Genomic DNA, 25,225 nt, shown 5'->3' with positions numbered 1-25,225 from the left:
GCTGCGGCGGCTGCGGCGCTCCCCGCGGCGTCGGGGCGGCGGGAGCCCGGAGCGGGACAGGCTCCGCGGTAAGGTCCGGTGCGGGCAGCGACGGGCTCGCGTTGTTGAACGGGGGGGGGTGCTTCTTGTAACAAGACCTGAGCAAGCTGCTGTCTAAACCTTCGTAATTATTGGGAATTTTGGTACAGAAGGATGCGAATTGATGGATGGCAGGAGGGGAAATTATTGGGGGCAATTTTCTCTTCCTTTATGTGGATTTTGCCCAGGAATGGTTTATAACTTGTACTTGCAATGTATATGGTGTTATTAAAAGATTTATTTGCTTCAGTGAATGAAACATTGATTTATGTTCAGAATTGAAATCATTTGACAGGCTGCTATTGGAAAGATGTCTTTAAAGTCTTTAGAATGAAAGGTTAACATTTCTGCGTCAGGAAGAGATTTCTAAAGCAGCAAGATGTATTCAGCAACCTGTTTGAATCAGATAGCAGAAGAGCTACAAAAAATTGAACTGAGGTATCTTTCTCTCTGATTCTTCAGATCGTATCAGCCTATAAAATCTGAAAGCTAAACTCTCTTATTGTGTGAAACCATAGTGTTTCACCTTCTCAGGATAATCTACTCTTAGACACACACACATTTCCTCAGGAAAATTGGACATGCCTCTCTGCTGCACCTGTGGTCTAGCCAAGTCAGTGGCCAGCACCAAGTGCTTCAACAGTTACTGAAAGTAATGTTTTACATGATGCAGAAAAATATGAGAAGAAATTTTATGTTAGAAAATTAGGTTGTAGCTSCATCATCTTCTTAAGCTCTTCCGTTTCCCTTGTCAATTCACTGTTTGTTCCTAGACCCTTCCCTAGAAAGAACAAGTGTGAACAAAGGTTCAGCCACGCACTAAGTCAGGTCAGAAACCTGATCCAGCTGAAAAATGTTTTTATTAGTTAATTTTTAGCTGAATCATCTTCTTTATTTGGTAGTGCAGTGAGCTGGGCACAGGCATGAGGGAAAYGGCTTTGTGCAGTAAGGAAGAAGAGCTGTCCCCATTCATCAGCCGCTGTAAAGGCCATGGTTCCCTCATCACTGTGAACAACTCAAGAGTACAGGTCCTATAGACCTTCCCTGAGAAATGAGCTTCTCAGTCACACAGGTGCTTCAGAAAACCTGTTTTGGCTTTCTTTAATTGAATAATCTGTCCAAAGTTTTTTTTCCTGATATGAAGATATGACTTGTAAGTTATAGCAGTGTCTTGAAACTCAGCCTCCATTAAAAGCCCATCTCTCATGGCAGCAAAGACAAATTTCAGCATGAGAACTCAAAATAAATTGATGCAGGGAAGATTATAAGTGGCTTCATGTGTTATACTGCAGCATCAGCTCTTAAGTTCAGTGATGGCATTTCAGTGTAGCATGAGCATCCCAGCTGTATTATTCAAAGTGTTTTGGCTGAAGCTGACTAAAATCGTGTTTCTTTATTACAGAAATACTGTATCGCACCTGCAGCAGTTCCCATACAGAACAATGCTCTCAGTATATACCTTAGCAGGCAATAAAGAAGTGTGGAGTCCTGCACGCTTACCCAGGAGTGTGAGAAATCTGTGATGACCTCAAAAGTCTTTTAATGCCCTAAGTGGAGTGGAGAGCCAGTCTGCTCTGCAGTTCTGGGTTCTCCCGTTACTCATATAAATGTAAAACATTGAGTTTTGAGTACGTATAAATGGAGTCAAAAACTCTTTTTGACTCCTGCCAAGCTGCTAGCCTCAGAGAGATGTCACTGCAAAGAGGCTCAGGTGCTGATCATCTTTCGTAAACAAGATGAATGATCCCCTTCCCCAGTTTCAGCTCAGCTCTCAGTTCCATAGCAGCTCCCCAGGTTCGTGTCTTATCAGAAAGCCAGATTAGGACCTGGTCTAGGGCTAAGCAGATGCTCCCCGTGCCATCAGCATTGAAAAAACAGCAAGGAGACGGAATAGAGAATAATGAAGTCTAATGTGGGGGCAATGATTTTCTCCCTGTTGCGATACAATTGCCTTGCTCTAGCAGAAGCCAAGAGCATTTGTCAAACTTTCTGTCCTTCCCAGGGTTCTTTCACTCATAAATGTGCCCAAGAAACAGCCAGTGGCTGTTTTCAAGATTTGTTCTTCTGTTTCCTGGATAATTCCTTCTTCTTTCCAACCCACATGACAGAAGTGTTTTAACATCCATGTGCCTTTGAGAGGCATCCCCTCAGTGACGCTCACCAGTGTAAGCCAACAGGCCAAAGCAGATTTTCTTACAGGAATGCATGGATGGACAGGCATACAGACACACAGAGACTCAGTCCCCTACACTGTATTTCCTTAGGAAAACAGGCAGTTATCTCTGACTCTTGCCTGTTGGTGTTTACAGCTGAGGTCCACTGGCATGACAGAGCCGTATCTTAGGGTCTGAGTTCTGCTGGAAGTCTGCTTTAGGCCCACCACCCGCTATGCAGCGAGTTTGCGGCTCTCATAGCCTGCCAGTTTACTGTGTGGGAAGGTGTTTCAGGGAGCCTTTTAGAGCTCTGAAAGCTCTGCCTGTTAATCCTTCGCTCCATATGAGGTCCATTGATTTGTGCACAMAGCCAAGGGGCTTGACAGGAATGGCATGTACAAAACAGATCAGCTCCCYGTGCAGAGAACTTGACAAAGTTTATAAACAACTTTCTCCTCCTGTGTGTGGCATATCCATAAATATTGGTGTGCATAGTTAGCAAGTTTCACTTAACATCAACAGAAGATCAACATGATCTAAAATCACCAGAAATAGCTAAAAGTGGATACTGGTAAAGGGAGGCACAAGGGTAAGTAAGCAGAGATTTTTATGTCTACGGATTTGTTCTTGGACATCTAGGTCTATGTATTGTTTTGTTTGTATGTGATATAAGTGGATCCTTTGCAACTTGCATGCTTCTTTACTGCTATTAAGTTTTTTTGCCAGAGAGATCATTTTCTCACAGAAGCTGAAACACTGGGAGCAAAATTTACAGTTATTGTTTGGAAGAGAAAATAAGAGATAGACTAAAGTAAAATTCTGATGTGATTTCCAGGTTCTGAATCACCTTAGGATAATTGCTGGGGTTAGATGCAGACAAAAGCTACCTTTGCTTTTAAAAACGATTCCCCAAATGGCTCTGCCTTTACATTTCTACTGAAAAGAACCAGGTATTTTGAAGTAGAGGATGAAAGCACCAGCAGAGCAGCCTTCTCTGAAACTTGAAGGAAAAACGGACTCAGCTGAGAACAAAGAAAAAGAAGTTGATGTGGGATTTTAAGAATTTCAAACCCTATCTGAGGTTTTTAGACATTGCCTTCAAGTGACTGTTCTTCTTTCCAGCCTGCCTGTGGGGCTGTTGCTGTTCTTGGTATGTGAACGAGTTACGAGTGTGTGGTCCCAAACAAGCCCCTTTCCAGTGTGCCCACAGCAGCTGCTCCCCGACGCCTCTCTGATGGTGCCCCTGGAGAACCTATTGCACCCCAGAGGCTCCCTCCAGCTTTGCATTTTAAGGTGTTGTTCCTAAAGGCAACTGCATCTTCTTCAGCTTCCTAGAGAACCAAAGCAGTTGAAGCTGACGGACCGTTTGTTATGTTGGCTGGAGCTGTGATCCCAGCTGCCTTGAACTGAGTCAACACTCAGATTAACTCACCATGCCTCACTCACTGCTGCAGTCATCCAAGTCACAGATGACAGGTGTCCTTGAGGAGTTTGACCATTACTCTTCCTTGGCCAAACTCATGTCAATCTACCAAGCAACTAACAGGACCTCCTTCAACTGGACAGACAGCCGAATTATTGAGTGGGAGAAATTTGCTGAACTGGCTAAATATGAGCCAGAATCCCAGAAACCAACAGTGAAAGCTCTCCTAATTGTGGCCTACTCAATGATCATCATCATGTCCCTCTTTGGGAACATGCTGGTGTGCCATGTGGTGCTCAAGAAGAAGAGGATGCACTCAGCCACCAGCCTCTTCATCGTCAACCTTGCGGTGTCAGACATCATGATCACGCTGCTCAACACTCCCTTCACCTTGGTAAGTGGCACTCTGTGCTGTCGTCAGCCAGGAAGGAAGCCTGGCACAAAAATGCTCTGCCTGATAGTCACACCCTCTCTATGCATGCACTGCCGGGATCGAGCCATGAATCCACCACAACCAAGTCTAATAGACAACTCTGCCGGGCAAATAAAAACCCTTAAGCAATCTATGGGCTCCCTTTGCTCCACTAGATGCTGTATTTCTTGAAAGAGCTCTGAAGTCTTTCCCAGCATTGCTGCTGAATCACAGAAAATCATAAGAGCTTCTTCTGGAATGCAGAAAATCCATGTCTGGATGTATCTGTATTTTTTATGTACATTCAGGTGAGAACTACAGAGTMAAACTTAAAATTTAGTGGGTCAAAGCAACTCAAATGTTAGTGGTACTTAGGTAAATGGAAAAAGATAGACAAGCACTTCTTCAGGTCTGCCAGTTGGGTGAAGTCCTCAGTGAAAGCTCTCCAGATCTGAAGAAGGGTTTGTGTGACCAAAACTTGGCCCACTTTTTCCAAATATAGTTGTTAGTCTGATAAAAAAGTTATTACCTCTGTTCACAAATAGGATCTATATGAACAGGCCATCAGGGCCTCATAAACTCTTACCTAAAGGGGTTTCAAAATCCAACATAGCTAATCTGTCTTTGGGTTTCAGATGGAATTGCACAGACAGCCACCCCAAAAGCACATGTGAGTTCAGATGCAATCCAAATGGCTTCCATATGGAATTATTTTGGCTCCAGTACATTGGCTTGCTGATGGCCTCTTGTTCTCCCCTCAGGTTCGGTTTGTGAACAGCACGTGGATCTTCGGAAAGGCCATGTGTCACATCAGCCGCTTTGTGCAGTACTGCTCCCTCCACGTCTCCACGCTGACCCTAACAGCCATCGCCCTGGACAGGCACCAGGTAAAACACCACGTGGCCACAGTTTCCTTGGAAAGGTCCTCTCAAATCCCAGTCAGTTTTGGTCGAGTCATGGGTTCGGGGTGGTTAAATCTGGGGGATTAGAGTCGCATCCAGTGAAAAAGCTCTAGAGCTAAATTCAAAGAGACCCCTCGGGTGTCAGGGTGAGGAAGGCTTGCAGAGCTTCCAGACACCAGGGAGGAGGGAGAAAAACAAAATGCAGCATCATAGATTTCATGGGATATTCTCAAACTTTCAGTCGAAAGGAGTGAGCATGTCTTTGCCAAGCAATCGTTTAAAAGCTGGGTCTAATCTAGCTCCCACAGTACGGTGGGGAAAATGGTTTCAAGAGGCTTCGTTTTAAATGGTGGGTTTTGAAAGATGGCAGAGCCACTGCTGTATGCTAGGTGTCAGTTTAGCTGTACAGGGAATTCTTCAGATCTTTTTTACTTCCCTGTCCAAAAATCATAAACACCAGTCATAGGATCCTGAGCTTCAATTCTGATATAGTCGCATGTTCGCTCTTTTGTTCTTCTTTTCCCATTGGGCATTTGCTGCATCATAAAGCTGCAGGACAGTTTGAGTTGGTAGCAATTCTCAGCTCACTATGTTAGTGAATAAAAAGCAATTCTGAGATTAAAGTCCCAAGGCAGAGCTCTGGGACTGAGGCTGGAACAGTATAAAGGGGAATAGCAGAGGGGGAAATTTCTGTTGGAAATATTGGGAGGACGCTTCTGAGCTAGGAGAAGACTTTACCCCAGCATCTGTTTATGTTTTTTGAGCTACAGCCAAACTGTATCCATTCCCCACTGCAATAAACACAATTTATTACAAATACATAAAAGGAAATGTAGACTAGGCCACATGCTTATTTCTAGCAACTGTTCTCCCTTCCTGTACAATACCTCCCTATCAGCCAAATACTGTTCTCCAGACCCCAGGATTGTTATAAGCTCTTTATCTTGTCCTCTAACTAATGAAATTTCATATAAAGTGAACTAATGACCCCAAACAGGGGAGATGGGCTCAGCTTTATAGGTTTAGCTAGAACAAGAGACACTTCTTTTTGTGATTCATATAAAATAAGCAAACACACCCAAAAGTGAAGAGACTTGCATAGTTATCTTTCCTTACTTAATGTAATACATGATTTAAGGAAAATGAGTCTCACAGAACAAAATAGAGAAAAAGTTTATTTGAAAGCAGTTCTGAACAGACTGAAAAGTTCAAGGTTTCATTTTTCTCTGGGTCACTGTAATAAGCAGGATGATTTTCCTAATCATGGCTGTGATTTTCTTATATAGCATTAGATCATGTCAAAAAATACCTCTGCTCTGYGTATTGGTGAAGGGACTTTGCTCTCCATGAGATAAGAGTCACTGTGAGGAGTCTTTATTGCAGGTCATTCTGAACCCACTAAAGCAAAGGATGTCGCTAACAAAAGGAGCGCTGAGCATCTCTGTTATCTGGCTGATGGCAACCTGCTTCTCCCTACCCCATGCTATCTACCAGAAGCTTTTCCAGTACAACTACAGGTGAGTTACTTCCCTGCACGCCTGACCCCGTCCAGGGGAGTGCAAAGGGTCCTTCAGGCCTCTGCTGGAAGGCAGCCGCGCTCGGCGGTGAGAGGCCACAGCTGCCAGAGGGCTCTCAGGTTTGGGGAAGGAAGGCAAGAAGATAGTGGAAATGGTTGGCAATGTTTGTATGGATAAAACCTCACTTCCTACAGCAAAGACTCGGCCCGCGGTAGAGGGCCACTTGGCTCGCTTCRGTGCAGCGAGTGCTCAGGATCTCAGTCCGTTCGTGTCTGCTCCCCGGGTTCCCCCTACCAGCACCACCAGTGCTGGCGGCAGGCTGAAGACCCGCAGCCAGCGCAGCTCCACGGAGCGTGGTGGCTCGGTGGGGCAGAGCCTTCCAGGGTCTCACTGTTATCTTCAGTCAGCTTTGTCGCTAGAAGGCATCTTTCCCCCTGGCCTTTCCTCTTCCCTCACTCAGCTTTTGAGTCCTAAGACCACCATGACTGGCCAGCTTGCCCGGTACCCAGGCACGGACCCACAGCCTGAGCAAGAAAGCAAGCAAGCCCCACCACRTGAGCCTCTGGTCCTTATGCCAGCAGGGCTGTACAGAAAGCTCGGGGAGCAGGAGGACGACCCTGTGATTCTGCAGGGCTGAGGACCACAGGTCGCCAAGACCTCATAGGCTGATTCACTCACCGAGGCATTTTTATCTATCTGGATTTATAAAAAACAGAATCAGCTTTCCTCAAAGCTTGAGGTTCCTCCAGCCACCGTTAAATAAACAAGAAAAGCAAAAGAGAAATGTCCGCCTTTTTCTCTGCAGTGAAATGCTGATGAGAGGAGCAGTGCTTCAATGGGAAAATGAAATCTTCTTAGTATGCTGCCTTGCCTTGTCCAGCAGTAGAGGCAGCGCTTTGCTTGGCTGAACACAACAACAAAACCTACTGAAAGGAGGGGAAGGGGAATTTCACATTCACATGAAGATTTCTGAAGTATCAGAAGAAAGTGAAGATTCTGTTCTAGGGAAAAAAAAAAAACAGAAAAATATACTTATCTTCTTCCCTACCAGCTAGTCCAGTGATGGCATTCATTGCTAGGAAGTCATCCTTTCTACCACAGGGAAATAAAGAACCACAGGTTCTGTTTTGCTCTGCCCCTGCAACCTTTTGTTCTTCCCTGTGTCCCACCAATCCGGTCCTTAGGCCCACAAGAGCCTCGCAAAGAGGGAGACTTCTCAGGAGAGGCTCGTACAGATCCACATATTAAGCTTTAGCACTGCAGCATCAGAGCGTTGCCTCTTGGCCAAGAGCAACACAGATGCACAGCACAGACCGGTGGGAAAGCCACAGTCCACGGCAAGCTTGGGGCATTACTATGACTCTTCTTGACTAGAAAATAGTCCATAGTGCAGCTAAATGCTACAAAAGCCAGTGTTTTTCTATGGTGCTGCTGGTGCCTGTGTTTCACAGGAATGCCGGACTCGGGGCCAAAGGAATAGTACTGTGGTGAACAGCATCTTCAACTTGAGCTGAGTCCCAGAGAGCAGAGCAAGGAGGCAGTAAAGAGCAGCAAGAGGGAGATTTCTGTCGTGGAGCTTCTGTACAAAGGACAAATGTCTTTCTTCTACAGCACAGCCACTTCCCTCCTATGAACATGGCAGGGAGATGGTTTAACTATCTGCACAGGCTTTTTATCACTGTTTGTATACACGAGGTTACAGAAAATGGGAGTGTAATCTGGGGTTTCACTGCTCTTTCTCATTTGTGCTTATGGTTTATTTGCCCGAGTGATATCTTCCTGGGGGATACAGTATCTTCAACTGCTTGGACTTTGTAAACAAAATACTGGGTTACTCCAGCACTCGCATTGCTTTGCAGCTGCCTGCAGCGTATTACTGAACGAATTGCTTATGAATGAACAAATGCTGCTATCTCTTACGCTGCACCTGCCTCTGCTCATCCTGCAGTGTGTCCAGAGGAAACCTAGCCTTGAATTGGCATGAGGGGGCTCAATAACATAAGGACTTCTAGGGCATGTTAGTCTCATTGCTCTTCCATTGAATAAAAATTACAGTTGTAATATTACTCGTAATAAACCCTGTGCTGCTAAGAGCTCCTGARATGTCCCTACCTAGGCTTTAGGGATACGAGAATATGGGTCCAAAAGCACCACATTTCACTGACTACAGTACACAACAGTGTGGCCAAATCCACAGTTATCCCAGAATTTACCAAAACGCTGTAGTCTGTCTGCTTTTGCTCTCAACCAGCCCCTTCCCTAAAATAATTGTGAGCCTCTTTAACATGTCCATGCCCTTCCTTTTTATCATAAGAGGGGAGACAGGACAGTGAGAGTAGCAGCTGGCCTGTTTGATTAACTGCGGCTCACTCCGCCACCCAACCTGTCAAAATGTATTTTTAAGCTGCACATGCCACCAAACTGTGCCCCCTCCTCTTGCTTTAGCTGTGCTCTCCCTGGGAGATCCAGACCACTGAAATGATAGACTCACTGCCACCAGAGGATAAAATGGGACAGAGGATAAAAGGATTCGACATGGGACTCAACAAATTTTGAGGAGCAGATCTACAGTAGGACATGGCAGTCTGGAAGCAGCCTGAGCTCGAGAGGATCCTGAAACAGCGATTCCGGGAGGGGTAGTGAGGAATGATGGCTCCAGTTGTGCCCGGCTACTTGTGCTCTTTCTGTAAATATTTGCTGTTTGGCCACAGTTGGAGAGAGGATCTTGAGTGAGGTGGACCCCAGGTCTGACCCGGTTCCATGTCCTCTGCTGCGGCATGCCCTTGGGCGGCGCACTGCCTCCCGTGCCAGCTCATGGGTTATTCTTAGCAGGTTACCTAGCAGACAGGCACAGCTGTGCTCGAAGCACAGCCTTGCCTTTCATGCACCAGCAGCAAGTACGATCCTGAGGAGAAAAAGGTCAAGAGTGTGTTTCTCAAAGGCTGATTTTTCCTTCTGCATCAATTCCTTGCTCAACAAGAGTCGTCAAAGTCCTTCACAGGCTGGTGTGGTTTAGTGATGCTTCCATGCCCTTTGTCGTCCCCTAACACACACCCACAGTCCCTATTCACAACAGTCCATTTTCAAGCAATCTTCTATTTGTGGCACAAAAACCAACTTCAGAGGCTGACAACAGGATATTAAAGATATTAATCAATACTGCAACAAATAATATAGCTTGATGGAGACTAAAATCTGTGAGGAATACAAGTGAACAGTGGACAATGTTTGAAGAAGGAAGGGCAAAGTGGAATAAGAGAATGAAAAAAAAGAAAAAAAAGGAAAGAAAGGAAAGAAAAGGAGAAAGCATCTGCAGGAAATAAATCTGTGAGTGCCCCTTTCTCCTAATGTTTTTATCATTTCCAGTCATCTATTGTGGCATATGGAAGGAACACTTAGTCCTTTCCAGACAGCATTAAGGTGYGTGAGCTGAGAGCAACTCTGTTTTAGCCAGGTATCTGCCTACTAACATAAGGTAAACTATCAGGTGTTCAAATAATCACATCTGTTTTGGGACAAAGCAACAAAGTTTTAACAACTGGTCTGCTGAATAGCTCAAGAAAATGGGATGGACAGGACAAAGAGTAGTGCTGTCAGCAAGATCTAAAGAGCTCTGCAAGTGGGGATCATTCCTGTACCACTTCCGCACCACAACTTCTAAACCCAGCAACCGCTTCCTCTCTCATTTGTGACGGCCTCGACTTCCCAGTGGGTACAGCAGCTTTCAGCTCCTGGCTTAGGAGGTCCCGTTTCTGTCTGGGGTTTCCTGGACAGAAAGAGGAGCATGTCTGCATAGTGCCTCGATGGCAGACCCAAGCGTCAAACCAGAGCTATTGCAAACATGCTGCAGGGATGATCCTCACACATGCTATGAACCTGCTGTGTCCCACTAACGGTCCCCGGTTAATTGCACATGGACAGACAACAGGTGGCACAGCCCATATGCAGGAGTAACACATGCTGGGCTGGATTTCTGGGTGGGCACATTCAAACCTGGATATAATTGACCTGTTTCAAGCTGGGTCAGAATCACATATTGAAATAGAGACAAGCAGAGAGGGTCTCACTCACTGCCCGCTTTCCTCCTGCATTCAGCTTTCCAGGGGAAAGAGCGACAACACAATAATTTAGGGCGAAAGGAGATAGATACACAGTAGCCAGTCTTGCCCTCATTGAGACAGCTATAGATACAGAAACATAGACAATGTATCATGAGAAGAGCACTTACTGGGAAACAGAGTTTTAATTTGGTTTTGTCCGGTGTGAGATTATTCGTATTTGGCCCTCTTCTGTCGGTGTTACAAACACGAGGATGTGCCTGTGGGTGGCATGAAAGCCCCACTGTGGTTTGCCAAATTAGCAGCATCCATTTACATAGCGATGGCCACATGCTATATATGTATTTCTTTGTTTTCAAGGGAAGCCACTGTCCGGAGTTTGTGCCTCCCTGATTTTCCTGAGCCTGCAGAACTGGTCTGGAAATATCTGGACCTGTCCACCTTTCTCCTCCTGTACCTTCTGCCCCTGCTCATCATCACTGTCACCTACACACGCCTGGCCAAGAAGCTGTGGCTGCGCAACGCCATTGGAGACATCACCACACAGCAGTACATCACCCACCACAGGAACAAGAAGAAGAGCATCAAGATGCTGGTGCTGGTGGTGGTGGTCTTTGCTGTCTGCTGGTTCCCCCTCAACTGCTATGTTGTGCTCATCTCCAGCCTGGGTATCAAGACGAAGAACTCTCTCTATTTTGCTCTGCACTGGTTTGCCATGAGCAGCACCTGCTACAACCCCTTCATCTACTGCTGGCTGAATGAGAGCTTCCGCTCAGAGCTCAAGTCCTTGCTCTGCATGTGCCAGAAGGTGCCACAGACTCAGAACAATGTGCTGCCACCTGTGATCATGTCCTGCCGAGAGGCATGGATGGAGCAAGCCAGATACAAGAAGGTACCTTCATCACAGACCTTTTGCTCTACTGTGAACGTCCGGACAGCCAACACAGATTTGTGAGCCAAAGCGTTGAGGTGAGCTAGCTGGATTCAGGGGACCTCAAGGGCATCTCCCAGCTGCTTCCGAGAGATCTACATTGCTGCTCTCATTTACTACTACTGACTTTTCATATGTTGCTTACTTGTCTCACAGTAGCACCCATTTTACTCAATGCTGTGGAAGCATTCAAGTAACCTCTGCCTCAGACCCCATGGTCATTTGCAGAGCAACAGGAATTACACATTTTGACATGCGTTTGAAGGACGAACTTTGATAGCCAGGGTTGACTCGGTCCAGATGGAGTTTCTCCAGGTAATTTATACCAAGGATTCCCAACAGCACTCGGTAAGTGCCACAGTCAACAGCAATATTGACTTAAGATACTGTTGCTCTTCCTCTAGATCTGTAGAAAGCACAGCTGAAAAGTACCCCAAAAATAAWAGCAGAGTGGCCGTAGCAGAGCTAAATGAGCAGCGGAGGAGCAGGAGCAAGCGGCTGGGGTCAGGGAGAAGTGCAGCGGGAACAGCTGGAGGTGGCACTGGTGGCCCACCAAGGAGGGTGGAGGTCTCCAGCAGGGTTACGCAGATAGAGTCGGGGAAAAATTTAATCCTGCTGCCAAAACAACGTGAATAAATGTGTCAAGAAGGCAGGAGATGGGATGGACTCCGGCAATCCTGGCACCATAGGATTAGAGAAACTGGCAGACAGAGCGATGTGCCGTGGCCAAGCCAGCAGACAGAGCTAAGAGCAAACACATCCCACCCACTGCACAGCCTCGGAGGCAGCGGATCCTTTGAATGGGGCGGGATTATTACCACATCACTATTTTAGACTAGAACTACGGTTTTGAATCAGAACCTAATTTCATTCAGTCCATTGAGAATTTCTTTTAGTTTTCATTATAACTATACTAATTCAGCAAATAAACCTGCAATGGAACTAAGCTAAAAGTCACAGAATATTTTGTCAGGGCTGTAGCATTCACTAACTAAACAATGAAATCATTCCGCATAATTACTAATTGCCATAAAGGAGTTTCATTTAAACAACTGAGTTGACTCAGAGTAAGAGGGAAGGTTTTGTTTACAGTCTTGGGAAAATTACAGCTCAGTCTAGCTTTGCTCGGGAGGCTGCATCTCACAGAGGCAGCTGAAAAACAGGAGAAATAGGAAAGATTTAGTATGTGAGAGAGAGGGAAAAGAAAAAGTATGACGGGGACTTACTTTAATGATTACTGGGGACCACTGGTACAGGTTAACTGGAGTAGTTAATCTCTGCTCCTCGGACCTGAAATTCAGAGGAAAATGCAAACAGACTACTTTGTATAAAARTAGCTCCACGAAATACCAGTGCACTTGAAACTAATGTTTGCAGGAGTTCAGCTCTGTGAGCACAGGGGAGCAGAAAGCAGGCTGCCATAAGCCCAGAGCCGTGGCARGAGTCTCACCCTGGCGGACACGGACTTGTTCTTGCTGGCTGCTGCGAAGGGGGATCTGCAGGTCCTGTCTGCGAAGCAAAGCAGCCGAGCGCACTCGGAGAAAGACTTTCCCTGATAAATTTCCCCTCATAGGAAAATAAATTAATCCCCTCATGGGCCAAAAAGCCACACATTAAGTGAAACATCCCAGGTTATTCTGAAGAGCAGCAGCATCGATGAGCAGCTTTGGCTAGTCTGAATCACTGTCAGCGGGAAGTAGCAGGAGCTGGTGGAGCGACTAGAGGCCCCAGGTTCTTATCCCAGCCTCACCCTGGCTTATTTCAATAGCACAAATAATGCTTTTCAATAGGCATTTCAATAACTTGAGGGAAGTCGCAGCTGCTCTCAGCGTTAGGGTTATTGTCTGCCGCGGCAATAGCCTGAATTGAGCTTCCTTCCAGGGGAGGAGGTGGAGGAGTCTGGACCGCCGGCAGGAGGGAGGACGCGCTCCCACCAGCTCTCCAGAGAAAAGAGTAAGGGAGACTGAGGAAGGGAAACTGAGGATTGATTATCTTTCCCATTTTCACAGTGAGAAGAAAGGGGGAGAAAGAGCAGGGAGGGGGTCTTAGCTTCCAGGCCACTTGGCCCCATTTTGCTATGTCCCTGCATCTCAGTTACACATTTCAGCATCTCTACGAAGAGAAGAGAGCAGAGCAGTATGAGTGCCAAAAAAATGGATGAATGCTGATCCCTACGGCACTTCATTTGGAAACTAATAATTATTTGAATATGCAAATATAAAGCAGTCTCCTGCTGAGTACCAGGCACTGCCCTCTCTCTATAGTATAGCATGATTTTACCATCTAAGAACATCATTGAAATTTTTCAAAATGTTAAAAGCAGCTGTAATTAATGGGTATCGGTTCATCCATTTATTACAAAGAGACTGTTATTTGCCTTTTTACCGCCCCTCATTCCTCATCAATTGTTAGTGAATGGCCCTCAAGCTACCATGTATTATTCCAGATTGTTAAAATATTAGTTCTCCCCCGTGGAAAGGCCATTGTCAGTCCAGAATTCTCATTTTCCACTACAGAAAGGTTCCAACCAGTTTCCATATAAATATCCTCCAAAACCTGAGAGGCTTTTCCCCAAAGAGTGTGTGTATATATATATATATATATATATATATATCCTTCATCCTTTGATTGCTGTTGCATGAATTTTTAGAAGAGATAAGGATGTTAATGAGGCATAATTATAAAGGACTGTAAATGGGCTCCTCTCAACACCTGGAAAGATTCCCTTGCGATTGGCAACGCGAGTAAAGGTACCCTCAGAGCAAGCCAGGGCGATGTCAACAGTCAACAAGCAGGCCAAGAGGTTCCCTGCGGTATCTGCACGCAGCCGTGTGCAGCGCACACCCCACACCCCGTGCTGAAGCAGCAGGGTGTCCTGCTGGCAGGTCCCAGAAAACCCTGCACGGCAGGACATCACCTCTAGTAGCTAGTTTTTATGGGACGGGATAATCAAGATTGAAGAAAAAAAGTCCTGGAAGGTACTTCTTTAAGAGAACAAACTAAAAAAAAAAAAGGCCTCATTTTCAGAGTCCAGAACAGGGATGAAAAATCAGCAGAAAAGAACATGCAACAGAGGTTGTTGGATAAACAGGACATTCCCTCAAGATCTGGTTTGGAGTCAGGCTGGAACAACAGCGCCACGGCCCCGAAGGTCCCGGCTTTGCTGTGGGTCTGGAGGATTTGGTTTGGGCTCTAGGATTTCTCCAATATTTTCTTGCAGGGCCCCTTGAGGAGACAAGGTTTAAACTCACTATTTGCCGGGAGGTAATAGGATTCGTGCCAAGTAGCAATAACTAAAAGAAAGAGTACTCATTTATCTAGTGCTGTGTAAGTAGTGCTAAGTGAACTGTAATAATAGCATCTATCAGTTAATAAGGCAGACAAAGAGCTTGGTTAGCAGTGATTCGTGGGCTTATTTGCTATTCACAGTTATTCAACTGATTCAGATATTCATGAAAAAACACCACTGGTATCTTCTGAAAATTGTGCAGTCTGAAAAAAAAGGTCACTGATAATATCATCCTGGGGAAACATGTCCCTTATTTGCTATGTTTTACTGTCCTGGACAAAACTTTTCAGGGCTCTTATAATAACACCTGCAAAAGCAAACATTTCAAAAAGAAACAACAGAAAATGGAAAACAGCCTCCTGCCTCCCAAAAGCTCTCTGTAACAGCTCGGGAGCTGYTATATGCAGCTGAGCACCAGGGTGGTGATGTCTGCATTGACTCCGACCCAAATTTAGCCAGGGCTCATCCACCCCCGCATTGCCTGGTATTCCTCAAAGCAGAAATTTTAAACAAACCTACAGACTGCTACCGAGCTTAGACTTGTTACGCAGAGGTCTGTGTCTCCACTATAAAACTTCTAGTGGTATCTAGATCAAGAAAGACTAAAACCACTGCTTCAAAACAGAACATCACTAAGCCAAGCCTAAAATCTGTTAATATGTGCCCTCAGCCTCTTGTTGTTCTCACTATTTCTTTTTATATTCCACTGTATAAAGCTCTGTACACACAAAACTCTTCTATTGCTAAAGAGGTATTTCTTTAGATGGAGATACACCTTTCTATGTTCTTTCCACATACATATTATATTTTCAACTTCTATAAAATAACCATAGCAACAACACGAGCACTGATATCTTCCATGAGCAATATAAAGCTACAGCTCTCGCTGTGATTCTGAAATGAAATCTACTGCATTGCTGGCAAATTCTGGGTCTGAGCCAAGCCTAGGATTAAATCCCATTCCCAGGTCTGCTTTGCAGTACAGGATGGATAGATAGACATTTTCACCAGTTCCTTGAGGCATTTGTCCAGGAACGGTGTTACAGACCGACYGTACCTGGCACGGCTGCTGTGCTGCTCCTCGGAGCGGCCACGTTTGGGGAGGCAGCAAGCAAGCCATGGAGATGTGCCCTGTCATCCGCTCAATGGGAAAGGCGCCCTGGGAGTGCCTGCTGCTCCTGGCCGCTGCGGATGAATTAGGAGCTCTATAAAGTCTTTAAAGCTTGTCTCTAGTCCATCTTTGAGATTTCTTAGTGCTTTTTTTTTTCCTTTCTTTCTTTAAATGGCTGCATGTTCTTTTTTTTTCTGGAGGAATCAAAGACCCCATTCCAAAGAAGTAGGTCTTTTTCGTACTCCCTTGGTTTGCTGCCAATCCCCTGCCATGCAGCTGGCTACCTCTTGCCATGAAATATAACTTGGCTGTTTTTCCTTGGACCTGTCAATTGCAGCATCTCTTTCGTGCTGAGTTTTTCTCCCCTAAATGGGCATGATGTAAGCACTGACTGTATTGAGTCTTCGTAATGACTTTGCTATCTAAACTGGCAATTATCAATGCCTGAATGGGACTCAAAGCCTTGCATGCTTTGCCCATTGCCTGAGGCTCTTGTAACGCTTGAGGATGCCCTGATTAACACAGCAGCATCCTCTCGCCAGCACTCAGGCAAATAATAGGATGCATGGCAAAAAAACAAGGATAAACTGAGCGTTCTTGTCAGAATTGGGAAAGGCATGGTGACGGAGGGGTGAGGGATGGTATCTGTCAAACCGCAGACACAAGGCATGTTACAACACTTTGTGGGTTTACCTTTCCAAGGTCTGAAAACAAAGTTTAAGAAATTCTGCTTTTGCTGGAACAGGTCAAGGTCTGAGTCAACTGTGCAGGTAAACAGATGTTGATGTGCTTCAACATACATTCATTTGTCTTCAAACACACCACTGGCATTTGGGAATTGCTTCCTGACCAGCGTCTGAGGTGACCCTGCATCCAAGATCATCAGCACCAAGGGGGAGCCCAAACCAGGACCACTCTCCCCACGTGACTGAGGGGAGCTGTGTCCAAGATCACCAGCACCAAGGGGAAGCCCAAACCAAGTCTGCCATCCTCACGTGGCCATACGGAGATGGACAAAATGGGCCCAGACCAATGGCCTGGGAACAGCACCCCTGTAAATGTGCGGCATCTAAAAAGGGGAGGGAGGTCACTGCTGTTTTGGGGCATTTTCTCTGTGTTTCCCACAGGGCTGTCCCAGTTCCGCAGCCATGTGCAGCTCGCGGCCGGCGGGTTGGTGCAGGCGACCTGCACCGGCCACGACCATGCCCGAGGCTCACAGGGCTGACGGAGCCGCACGCTCCCTGGCATGCTCGGGTCACTGATGATGCCAGAGCCAGGGGGTGAGACGGGGGGCTGGGGTGCTCGGGGACCAGGCTGACGCTGGAGCATTCCCCCTGCCCAATCCATCAGCAGGACCTGCCCCCTGCACCCCAGCTGCTGCAGCACCGGTGGCCTCAGCAAAGAGGTGGTCGGACCGTGTCACCGGCCGGCGAAGCCCCGAGACGCAGGGCCTGGCGGGGGATGGGTAAGGGGAGGTTATTAAACCACCGCGTTACCGGGATCCTGCTCCAGAGAAATGGTCTGAGCACATACACATCAGTATGCAAAGACTCAGCAGAGATGTCTGAGTGATTAACAACCCAGATTTATTAACGTTAGCTCATGCCAAATGTATCTAACTGCCTTCAGCATAATTACTGATGAAGGAGATAACAGAAAACACAGGGCAGAGGATACCTGAATTCCAGAGACAAATCCCCTTATATAGCCCCATCACATAATGAACAAAGAAACCACAAAATGCCAACTAGATTAACAAAAACAAAACAGAAAAAAAAAAAAACAAAATGAGTCAGAAAATTAGCTCAGAAAGAAGAAACAGAATAAAAGTCTTAGCAGCTAGCTCTTCAAGTGCAAAACAGAAGAGAAGGTCTGTCCAAAGAATGCTGAAGGAATAAATGGGAATGCTCTCGGCTAGCTCCAGACCAAGCCGTGGGAAGCAGGAATACAGCCGGGTCCGTGTTGGAGACCATCCTCTTGCACTGAGCTGTGGGTTACCAGATTTGTTCATTACAAGATCGGGAAGCAAGAGGGGGAAGGAGCCCAAACCTCACACAGGAAGGTCAGATGCAAAGTGCATGCCTGGAGTTAATGCTTCGAAAATGATGAAGAGCCGCCTCTGCCACAGACAGCGACGAAGAGGCTCTCCTCAAGTCAGGGCAGATTGCTCTACCCTCTCACCAACTGAAAAGTAAACACGCCTGCTCCTTCGAGCTATCACCTCCTACACTGTGGTAGGGAGAAAAATGCTTCTGATCTCCCCGTGTTTTGGACGGAGCCCAAGCAGGAGTACTGAAAGGATAAGGGCGGGTTCATTAAGCCAAGCATAATGAAGCAGTCAGCTATCGGTGTTTGGAGTCAAGGCCTTTACAAGGTCGTCCTACCCCAGCACCAGCGGGACAGCAGCAGTCCCTRCCCACATCCCAGCAGATGTCTCAGGGTCTCTTCCCGGGGTTTGATTTCCAAGTGCTCCCAAGCACCACCTTTCCAGGGATAACAGCACCACCCGGCCTGTCCCAGTTAGCCTCCTGTGCAAAGCAGGTATGTCAGAGGTAACGCCATTGCCAAGATGTGTTGGCAATGCCGTGTGTAGGGCGTCTGCACTGGAAGAGGACTCAAGTCATCTCAGTTCACTGGCAGAGTTGACAGTGTGATACTGGAGTAYGGGAACACACTGCCAAATGCTGCCACTGCGCTGGTGATGGTCTAAGTAATGCTCCTAATTGAGCCCAAAATGGACAGATAACATGTGCTTAAGCAGAATGGAAGCAAGCTAATAGGGTCAAACGAAGGAAGTTTGCAAACATCTACTCCTGCGCTGTGCGACAGCAAACCCTTCCTTAAGAAGTTACTGCAAGTCCCCATCCAGATCAAAGCAAAAGCAATTCTGCCTCCCCATAGTGTTTTCTTCTTTCCCCAGCAGTAAAGGTTAAATTACCACATCTGGCCTACGTAATAAAGGTTTAGTCTCTCACGAGCCAGGACTGGCTTAAAACCCCTTGTTTACCGACACAACAGCTCATGATGACACCACCCAGAGCAATGAACTGTCACTGAAGAGCAGCTGTCACTAATCAGAGGTGAGGGGGGAAAGTCAACAAGCTGAGCCCTGCAGAAGCCGTGTCTGATGTCACAACAAAACCGCCTGCCACTTGAAGAGACTTTTTTTAAGTTTCTGTGACAGGCCTCAAAAATCTCCTTAGCAGATAGGAGCATAGGAATTGCTGTATACAATCAGATTGATGCAACGTATAATCTTGTCTGCTGGAGACAAAAATAATTGTTTTGTCTGACACTATAAGGGACAATTAAGGGGACTGTCTCCATAATGGAATTCCTGCTTATTACCTTGAAATTAGTACTACTACTAACACATAAAGGCTTATATCCTCTCCAAGTGTCATGTCTATCTAGTGTGGCCATATGCTTTCTTTATATACATAAATACCTAACCCATGTTGTGTCCTGACAGCCCGTGAAGCCTCAGTGCCACGCTGGCAAGGCGTTGCAGCGGTGCTTGGCGCTGAAAGTAGCTACAGTGATGCTGAAAACGTTGTTCTGACAGTTTCATGCCATTCTACCAGAACCGCATCATATTCCTCAGCCAGATCTGCAGAAGTCATTGCTATTTCAAATCCGCACTTGTAGCCAACTTCAGCATGGTCATCAGTGCGGTTTCAAGGTCACCAGTCTTTGGATGGTGTTAGGGAGATAATTTATGATGTGTAATAAAAATAATGGCAGGCAAGTTTTAGAGCAACAGACTTTTTGTTCCTTTTCTCACGACAGACACGATGATGGCTGTTTGCTGCCATATCTTGTGTCAGGCTATTTCAAAAAGGAACTAAGTGATCAATGACCTAAATCTTTGGCAACTTCTTTCTCCCGTCACTGCTCTTAAGCCCCACTTGCCTGATCTAGCATGCCTCGGGTGAAAGGGCAGAGAGGGAGGGAGCRGAGGCAGAAGATCTGTCTGACAGTCGTGGCTTTGCTGTCTGCTTTTGCAGGCCAAGTGAACGTCGTGCCGCTGGAGGGAAGATGCTGCATCGAGCAACACTCACTGAGACACAACGGGCCAGATGGCAGAACAACATTTTTCCTCCCCTTTTTAATCCTTGATGATGAGGAAGAGAATCGAACGAAATAGAATATACTGTTGGGCAAAGAAATGGATAGAAGAAGAAAAGCAAGAAGTTTTACTAAAGCTCTCCTCATTAAAAGACCCTTTATTTTTTATCTTTTCCCCAGAATCACCAGGAAAACAGCTAGAATGGCATGGGACTCTCCGATGGGAGCAGCCTGAGAAGGGGTATTGCAGTTCCTGTACATTTCCCGAAAAATGGAGGTTTACTGCATCCTCCTGCTATCATGACTGTGTTTCCAGATTGCTGCTAACCCCAGATGGGCTGCGCAGGGGTGAAAGCTGCTGGCGCAGTAAGAAATCCACCACTGTTCAGCGTTCCTGAACTACACCTTCATTATTAGGGCAGGTTTTGTATCTGATTAATGAATTTTGTTCACTGTTCGTCACCAGTAAATCTATGTGCTAAAAAGGAACCTGTAAACTGAGGAGAAACTCCCTGCTGGAGGCATCGTTGTGAATTTAGCAAGTAGGTATCTGTGTGTGACGTGAGCTGAATAAAAAGGCACATCTCTGTGACCGCTGGGTTACACCAGGCTTTCTTTCCTACTCTCCTTTGACAGTTCTGGGGCCAAAACACGACTGCTCTTTCCAGGATGTGTTCTAGCATTTTCAGGCAAACCTGGGCTTTTCTGTGGATATTTACTCATGAGCAGAACAGCTACCATTAAAAAGGGCATATTTCCTACCTACTGCTTCCTACTTACCTGTTCTAAAATGAGGGGGGAATTTTCAAATTAATGAATATTTTAAATTCCTCGTGACACAACTCATTAAACTACATCAGTTCTGCCGACTCTTTCGGCAGAGCATGCGGGAGGACAACACCCTGCTGAATTCCCCCGAGAATAACCATCCGCCGGCTGCGAAAAGGCCAGCTCTGAGCCAAAGCAAAACTTCCCTCTCAAATAATAGCAGCCACGAGACAAGTGAAGTACTGGATTCCCACCCCGCTTTGTGTATTTATCCATTTGGATAGTGCAGCCTGCCTTTAGGTTTGGAAAAAAAAGCCAGTTTTGCCTATATGGGCTGCAAAACAGGAAACCACTAACGCGAAGGCAAAGAGAAGAGCTCCTGCTTGTCATCCAGTTGCTGATGAGACAACCTGGTGTGTGGGACAGACCCGCCACCATAAAGCACCCTCCTCCCCAGCAAGCCCAAAGCACTGATAGGGAATAGGCAAATTTTTTAAGCAGGACCAAGAAAAAATAAGTACCATTGTGTGTAGAAGAGGTAAATTCCATGGGTACAGCTGTGAGGAGGTGCCATCTCAGAYGCTTCACAGAAAGCTGTGGAAAGGCATTCGGAGGAGAAAAGCACCCTCTGGAATAGGTTATATTTACAAAATCTCTTTTCCACCCTAGCTGCTTAAACAAGTTGGGTCTCCTCCGCAGCCGGTTACATCCGCCTGACAGGTACCAGGCCCTATGGAGCGTGCTTCAGCGGCCGAAGTGGCTCACGCCGATCCCCGRGACGGCGCGTGGGGGTAGGAGGCCTCCCGAAAGGCGTCCGAGCATCCGCCCCCTCCACRCCAGCCCGGACACGGCGCCCTGCTCCGGGTCCCCGCTTGGCAGAGCGCTCCTAGGCACCTTCATCCACAGCCCGTGCCACCACGCTTTGCACAGCGTCATGCAGCCTTGAGCGGAGACCACGGAGAGGTGGTGGCCACGCGGCTGCCGACCGCTCTTAACGCCTCTTTCCCCAYGGGGTGCAGACTCTTTTAGGACTTGTGTCCTCCCCATGGAAATACCCTGACGGTGTAATACTTCAACACCTTTTGCACTGAAATCACCTCTTCATACCCTCATGATAAAACAAGAGGATTAAGCTTCTTAAATCACTCCCAGAGGGGCAGTTTCCCACCTTAGTATCACTGCAGGATCCTTCTGTGCCTCCCCCAACTCTCCTCTTCTCCGTCTGCGGAAGAAACCGAACGCAGGCCCGGACGGGCGGCTTCACCCGCTCTAGTCACCGTCCCTCCGAGAGCAGCTACCACTTTCCGTTAATTTCAAGCCTAAACTTACTTGTGACCATGCAGGCTTTTTTCTTTTTCTTTTTTTCTCTAAACCGCCATGCTGTTATTTAAAGCGTTCATCCCACTTTTGGGTACCCGTCTCCCCCACCGCCAACGTATTTGCAGAGCTATGGGCTCCCGCTTGGGGTTTGTTCCCGCTTTGCGGTCCAGGCTCCAAATCCACGTCAGAGGGCCCTGTCAGCTGGGTTTGGTGCTTAAGTCATATGCCTAAATGACAAATTTGGATGTAAACCTTAGTTTTAAGCCCAAGCCCCAGATTCTATCAATGAGGGAATTTTTCCTGGAACTTCTGGTTTATAAATACTTTTTTGGCATCTAGAATTGAGAATGTATAAATGGAAGCAAAAAGCACGAGCATTGCTGGATTAATAAAAACATTTTAGGTGTTGGTCCTGCCAGAAGGGTGAAACCTGATCTCTCCTACACACCCACAATCCCAAGTGCAATTCCAGAACTGAAATTCAAAAGTTTTCACTCATCATATTCCTCCACGCGTAGATAATCATCAGCGGCACATGCTGCACTGCAACCCTTGCCCCAAACCACATTTGGCAGCCAGATTTTAGTAGTTTAATAACCTATGGGCAAGGCTCTACTGTACTGGGCCGGTGTTTTAATTTAATTTAAACAAATGGCCATGTTTCAACTCTCAGATGTTATATAAAACTCTCTTCAAATCAGGCTGTAGATTCAGGAAATCTCCTAGGCAGGAATTTAAGCATAACGGCCATTTCACTGGTATGAGACCAGAGCAATTCAAATACATTGAAGTAAATGATTCAATGTCAGAGAACCTGAGTTTTTAAGTTTGAATAGGGCAGTAATTTACACACTTTGACCTTTTGGTGACAATACACATTAAGGAAAGCAGAGTTCAGCATTGTGAGGAGCTCCTGGATCACCCAGAAATTCCGTGATGAATTTACTACAAACTCAAGTTAACTAGAAGTTCCAATAGACTGGACGACTCTGTGCTCACTTGGAAAGTTTTTGTTTCCTTCCAAGCTATGATATATTGCTAGGATCTCTGGCATTAAGGTTAATAAACCAAGCCTCTCCTAAAGACTGGAAAGGAATCAAGTTTTAGTTTTACCGTAACGGTATTCAGGATTCCCTTCATAGCACACTGTTTCCTGAATCTGCCTTCACAGGTCAGACATTAGCAGACAGACTATCTTCATTTTCTGCTCTGTACTTGAATCAAATGCATCGGTGGCTCTGCCTAGGAGCAGTGGATAACGCCAAAGGCTCCCGCAAGGAGGTGGCAACGGCTACAGCTCCAGGTAGACGCCTTAGCATGGCATTTATCCTTCTCTGTGTTCAAATTTCCTCTGCAGGCTGTATATTTTTTCCCTTACTAAACTTGCAGGTTGACTTGAACATAAGGTTGCCTGTGCTATATTTAAGTGCTTCGCATTAAACCGCATTACATCACTTCCTGTTCTGTGGCACTAAGCATCCTGTTGTCCCCTGCAGCTTGCAGTGCACAGTGTAGAAATATTATCTTCTTCCTCTGGGTGAAGTGTAGTGATTAACACAGCTAATAAAGACCACGAATATTTAGCAATGTGTTCAAACATCTTGGCTGTAAATGGGAGCGGGGTTTCAGTTTGCTTGGCTCCCGGCATTCAACTCCCCAGGCATCGCTGTGCTGCATTCCTTCTTCCCGCAGGCTCCAGTTTAGGCAATTTAACTCCAATGACTAATTAATGCCCTGGCAAAATATTTCCTACGAGAAGCTGGAGGACAGTATCTTTAAGCTAAATATTTCAAATAAGAAGTTTAGTGCCCCACATATCTGGTCAGCTTTGTGGGTTTCAATTCTAATTTAAGTGCAGGTTTTTATCTCATTTCTGATGTAATTCACGGCGCAGATGGAGAAATGGAGGGACAGGACAAAAGGAGGGAAAACCAGCCCAAAGGGCGAGCTGCAGGACCTTTGGTGCACCCCATCCCAGCGCCCGTCTCCCACGCTGCTCACCTGCCGCTCCTCTGCTGCTCACCCGCTGCTCCAGCCACTCCATGGAAGCAGAGGATTTCCAAGGGCTTCATCGAGGGGATGCATGGCCAGGACACCGGCTCTGGCCCTTCGCTCTCGCCTGCGAGGTGGTCCTTGCGCGTGCAGCAGTGGGACCGTGGTCCCCTGCGAGCCACAGCGGAGCAAGGCTGGTGGCTCCCAAAAGAGGGACCYGCTACTTTTGTGCTCATCTTTTCCCCTGAACTCAAATATTATGGAAACTCTCTGGCTTGCGTGTTCTAGCCACACGAAGAGACGTTTGTGACTACACCCTCCACACCTTATCTGAGAAGGGCAGATCGGGAGAACTTGCTCAAGACGATGGTGGATGCTGTAGTTCTGAAGTGGGTTTTAAAGGATGCTTCCTCCTTCCTGATGGAGGATTCTGCTAATCATTGCTGCCGGGCTGTGACCTACCCCATCCCCACCACCCAAAMCCTCATTCAGCCAGCAACCCACCCCCATGGGAGCACTGCCTTCCAAAGGACCCTTCACCCCAGGGCATGCCTCTTAAAAAGGCAAACCACAGGTGTGCTCAGGAAGACAAATCTGGCCTGCAGCACATGCGAGCACTTACAGAAGGGTATCGAAAGGGCTGGGCTTGGTTGTTTTAATAGGAGGAGGATGGGAAGGAGCAGAGCAGCCTGGCCTGGCCTTGGTGAGGGGCTATGCAGAAAGGAAGCAGCCACTTCGCCTCAGGGGCTGTTCTTCTTTCCTATGGAGCAATAAATAAAATATTTCCCTTTGTGTGAGCTGCAGGAAAAAATTGAAGAGAGTTTTGGCGCTGCTGGGACTGAAATCTGAACCATCTGTAAAAGCTGTTCTGCCTCTGACTTCATCTGTGATTTATCTGGCCAGCTAAGCCCTAGTGCAGTTTGGAAGTCTGTATGTCAGCAGGGTAGATTCCTAAACGAGCTCTCCTGCAGGTGTAGCCTGAAACTCCCGCGGTGCTGCGCCTGTCTGGGGCGTGCGTCTGTGCAGTCTGCAAAGGGTCCCGTTGAGGCAGCGGGGCAATTGGACGCGTGTCGCGATGGCTGCGCAAGGCACAAGCTGGCGCGTTCGAGGCAGCCCGGTTTGCTGGGGCTGCTGCGCCGGGACCCGGCTGGAGCTGTTGTCCCTGGCTCAGCTGCTCTGCTCCTAACGTCCCCCTCGCCGCGA

General features: G+C 46.8%; 1 protein-coding gene across 1 annotated transcript; it reads left to right on the top strand.

Annotated features, from left to right (window-relative positions):
• The first annotated feature begins 3,664 nt into the window (after nucleotides 1-3,664).
• Nucleotides 3,665-11,498, top strand: LOC112966327 (probable G-protein coupled receptor 83). Its single transcript, XM_026066320.1, has 4 exons — nucleotides 3,665-4,048; nucleotides 4,828-4,953; nucleotides 6,352-6,485; nucleotides 10,904-11,498. The coding sequence occupies exons 1-4, from the start codon at nucleotides 3,665-3,667 to the stop codon at nucleotides 11,496-11,498; spliced, it is 1,239 nt and encodes a 412-aa protein (XP_025922105.1).
• Nucleotides 11,499-25,225: the final 13,727 nt, after the last annotated feature.

This window comes from Apteryx rowi, unplaced genomic scaffold (genome assembly GCF_003343035.1).
Source record: "Apteryx rowi isolate R43461 unplaced genomic scaffold, aptRow1 scaffold_24, whole genome shotgun sequence".
In the NCBI taxonomy this organism is placed as follows: Eukaryota; Metazoa; Chordata; class Aves; order Apterygiformes; family Apterygidae; genus Apteryx; species Apteryx rowi.
This window is presented reverse-complemented; position numbering and strand designations above follow the sequence as displayed.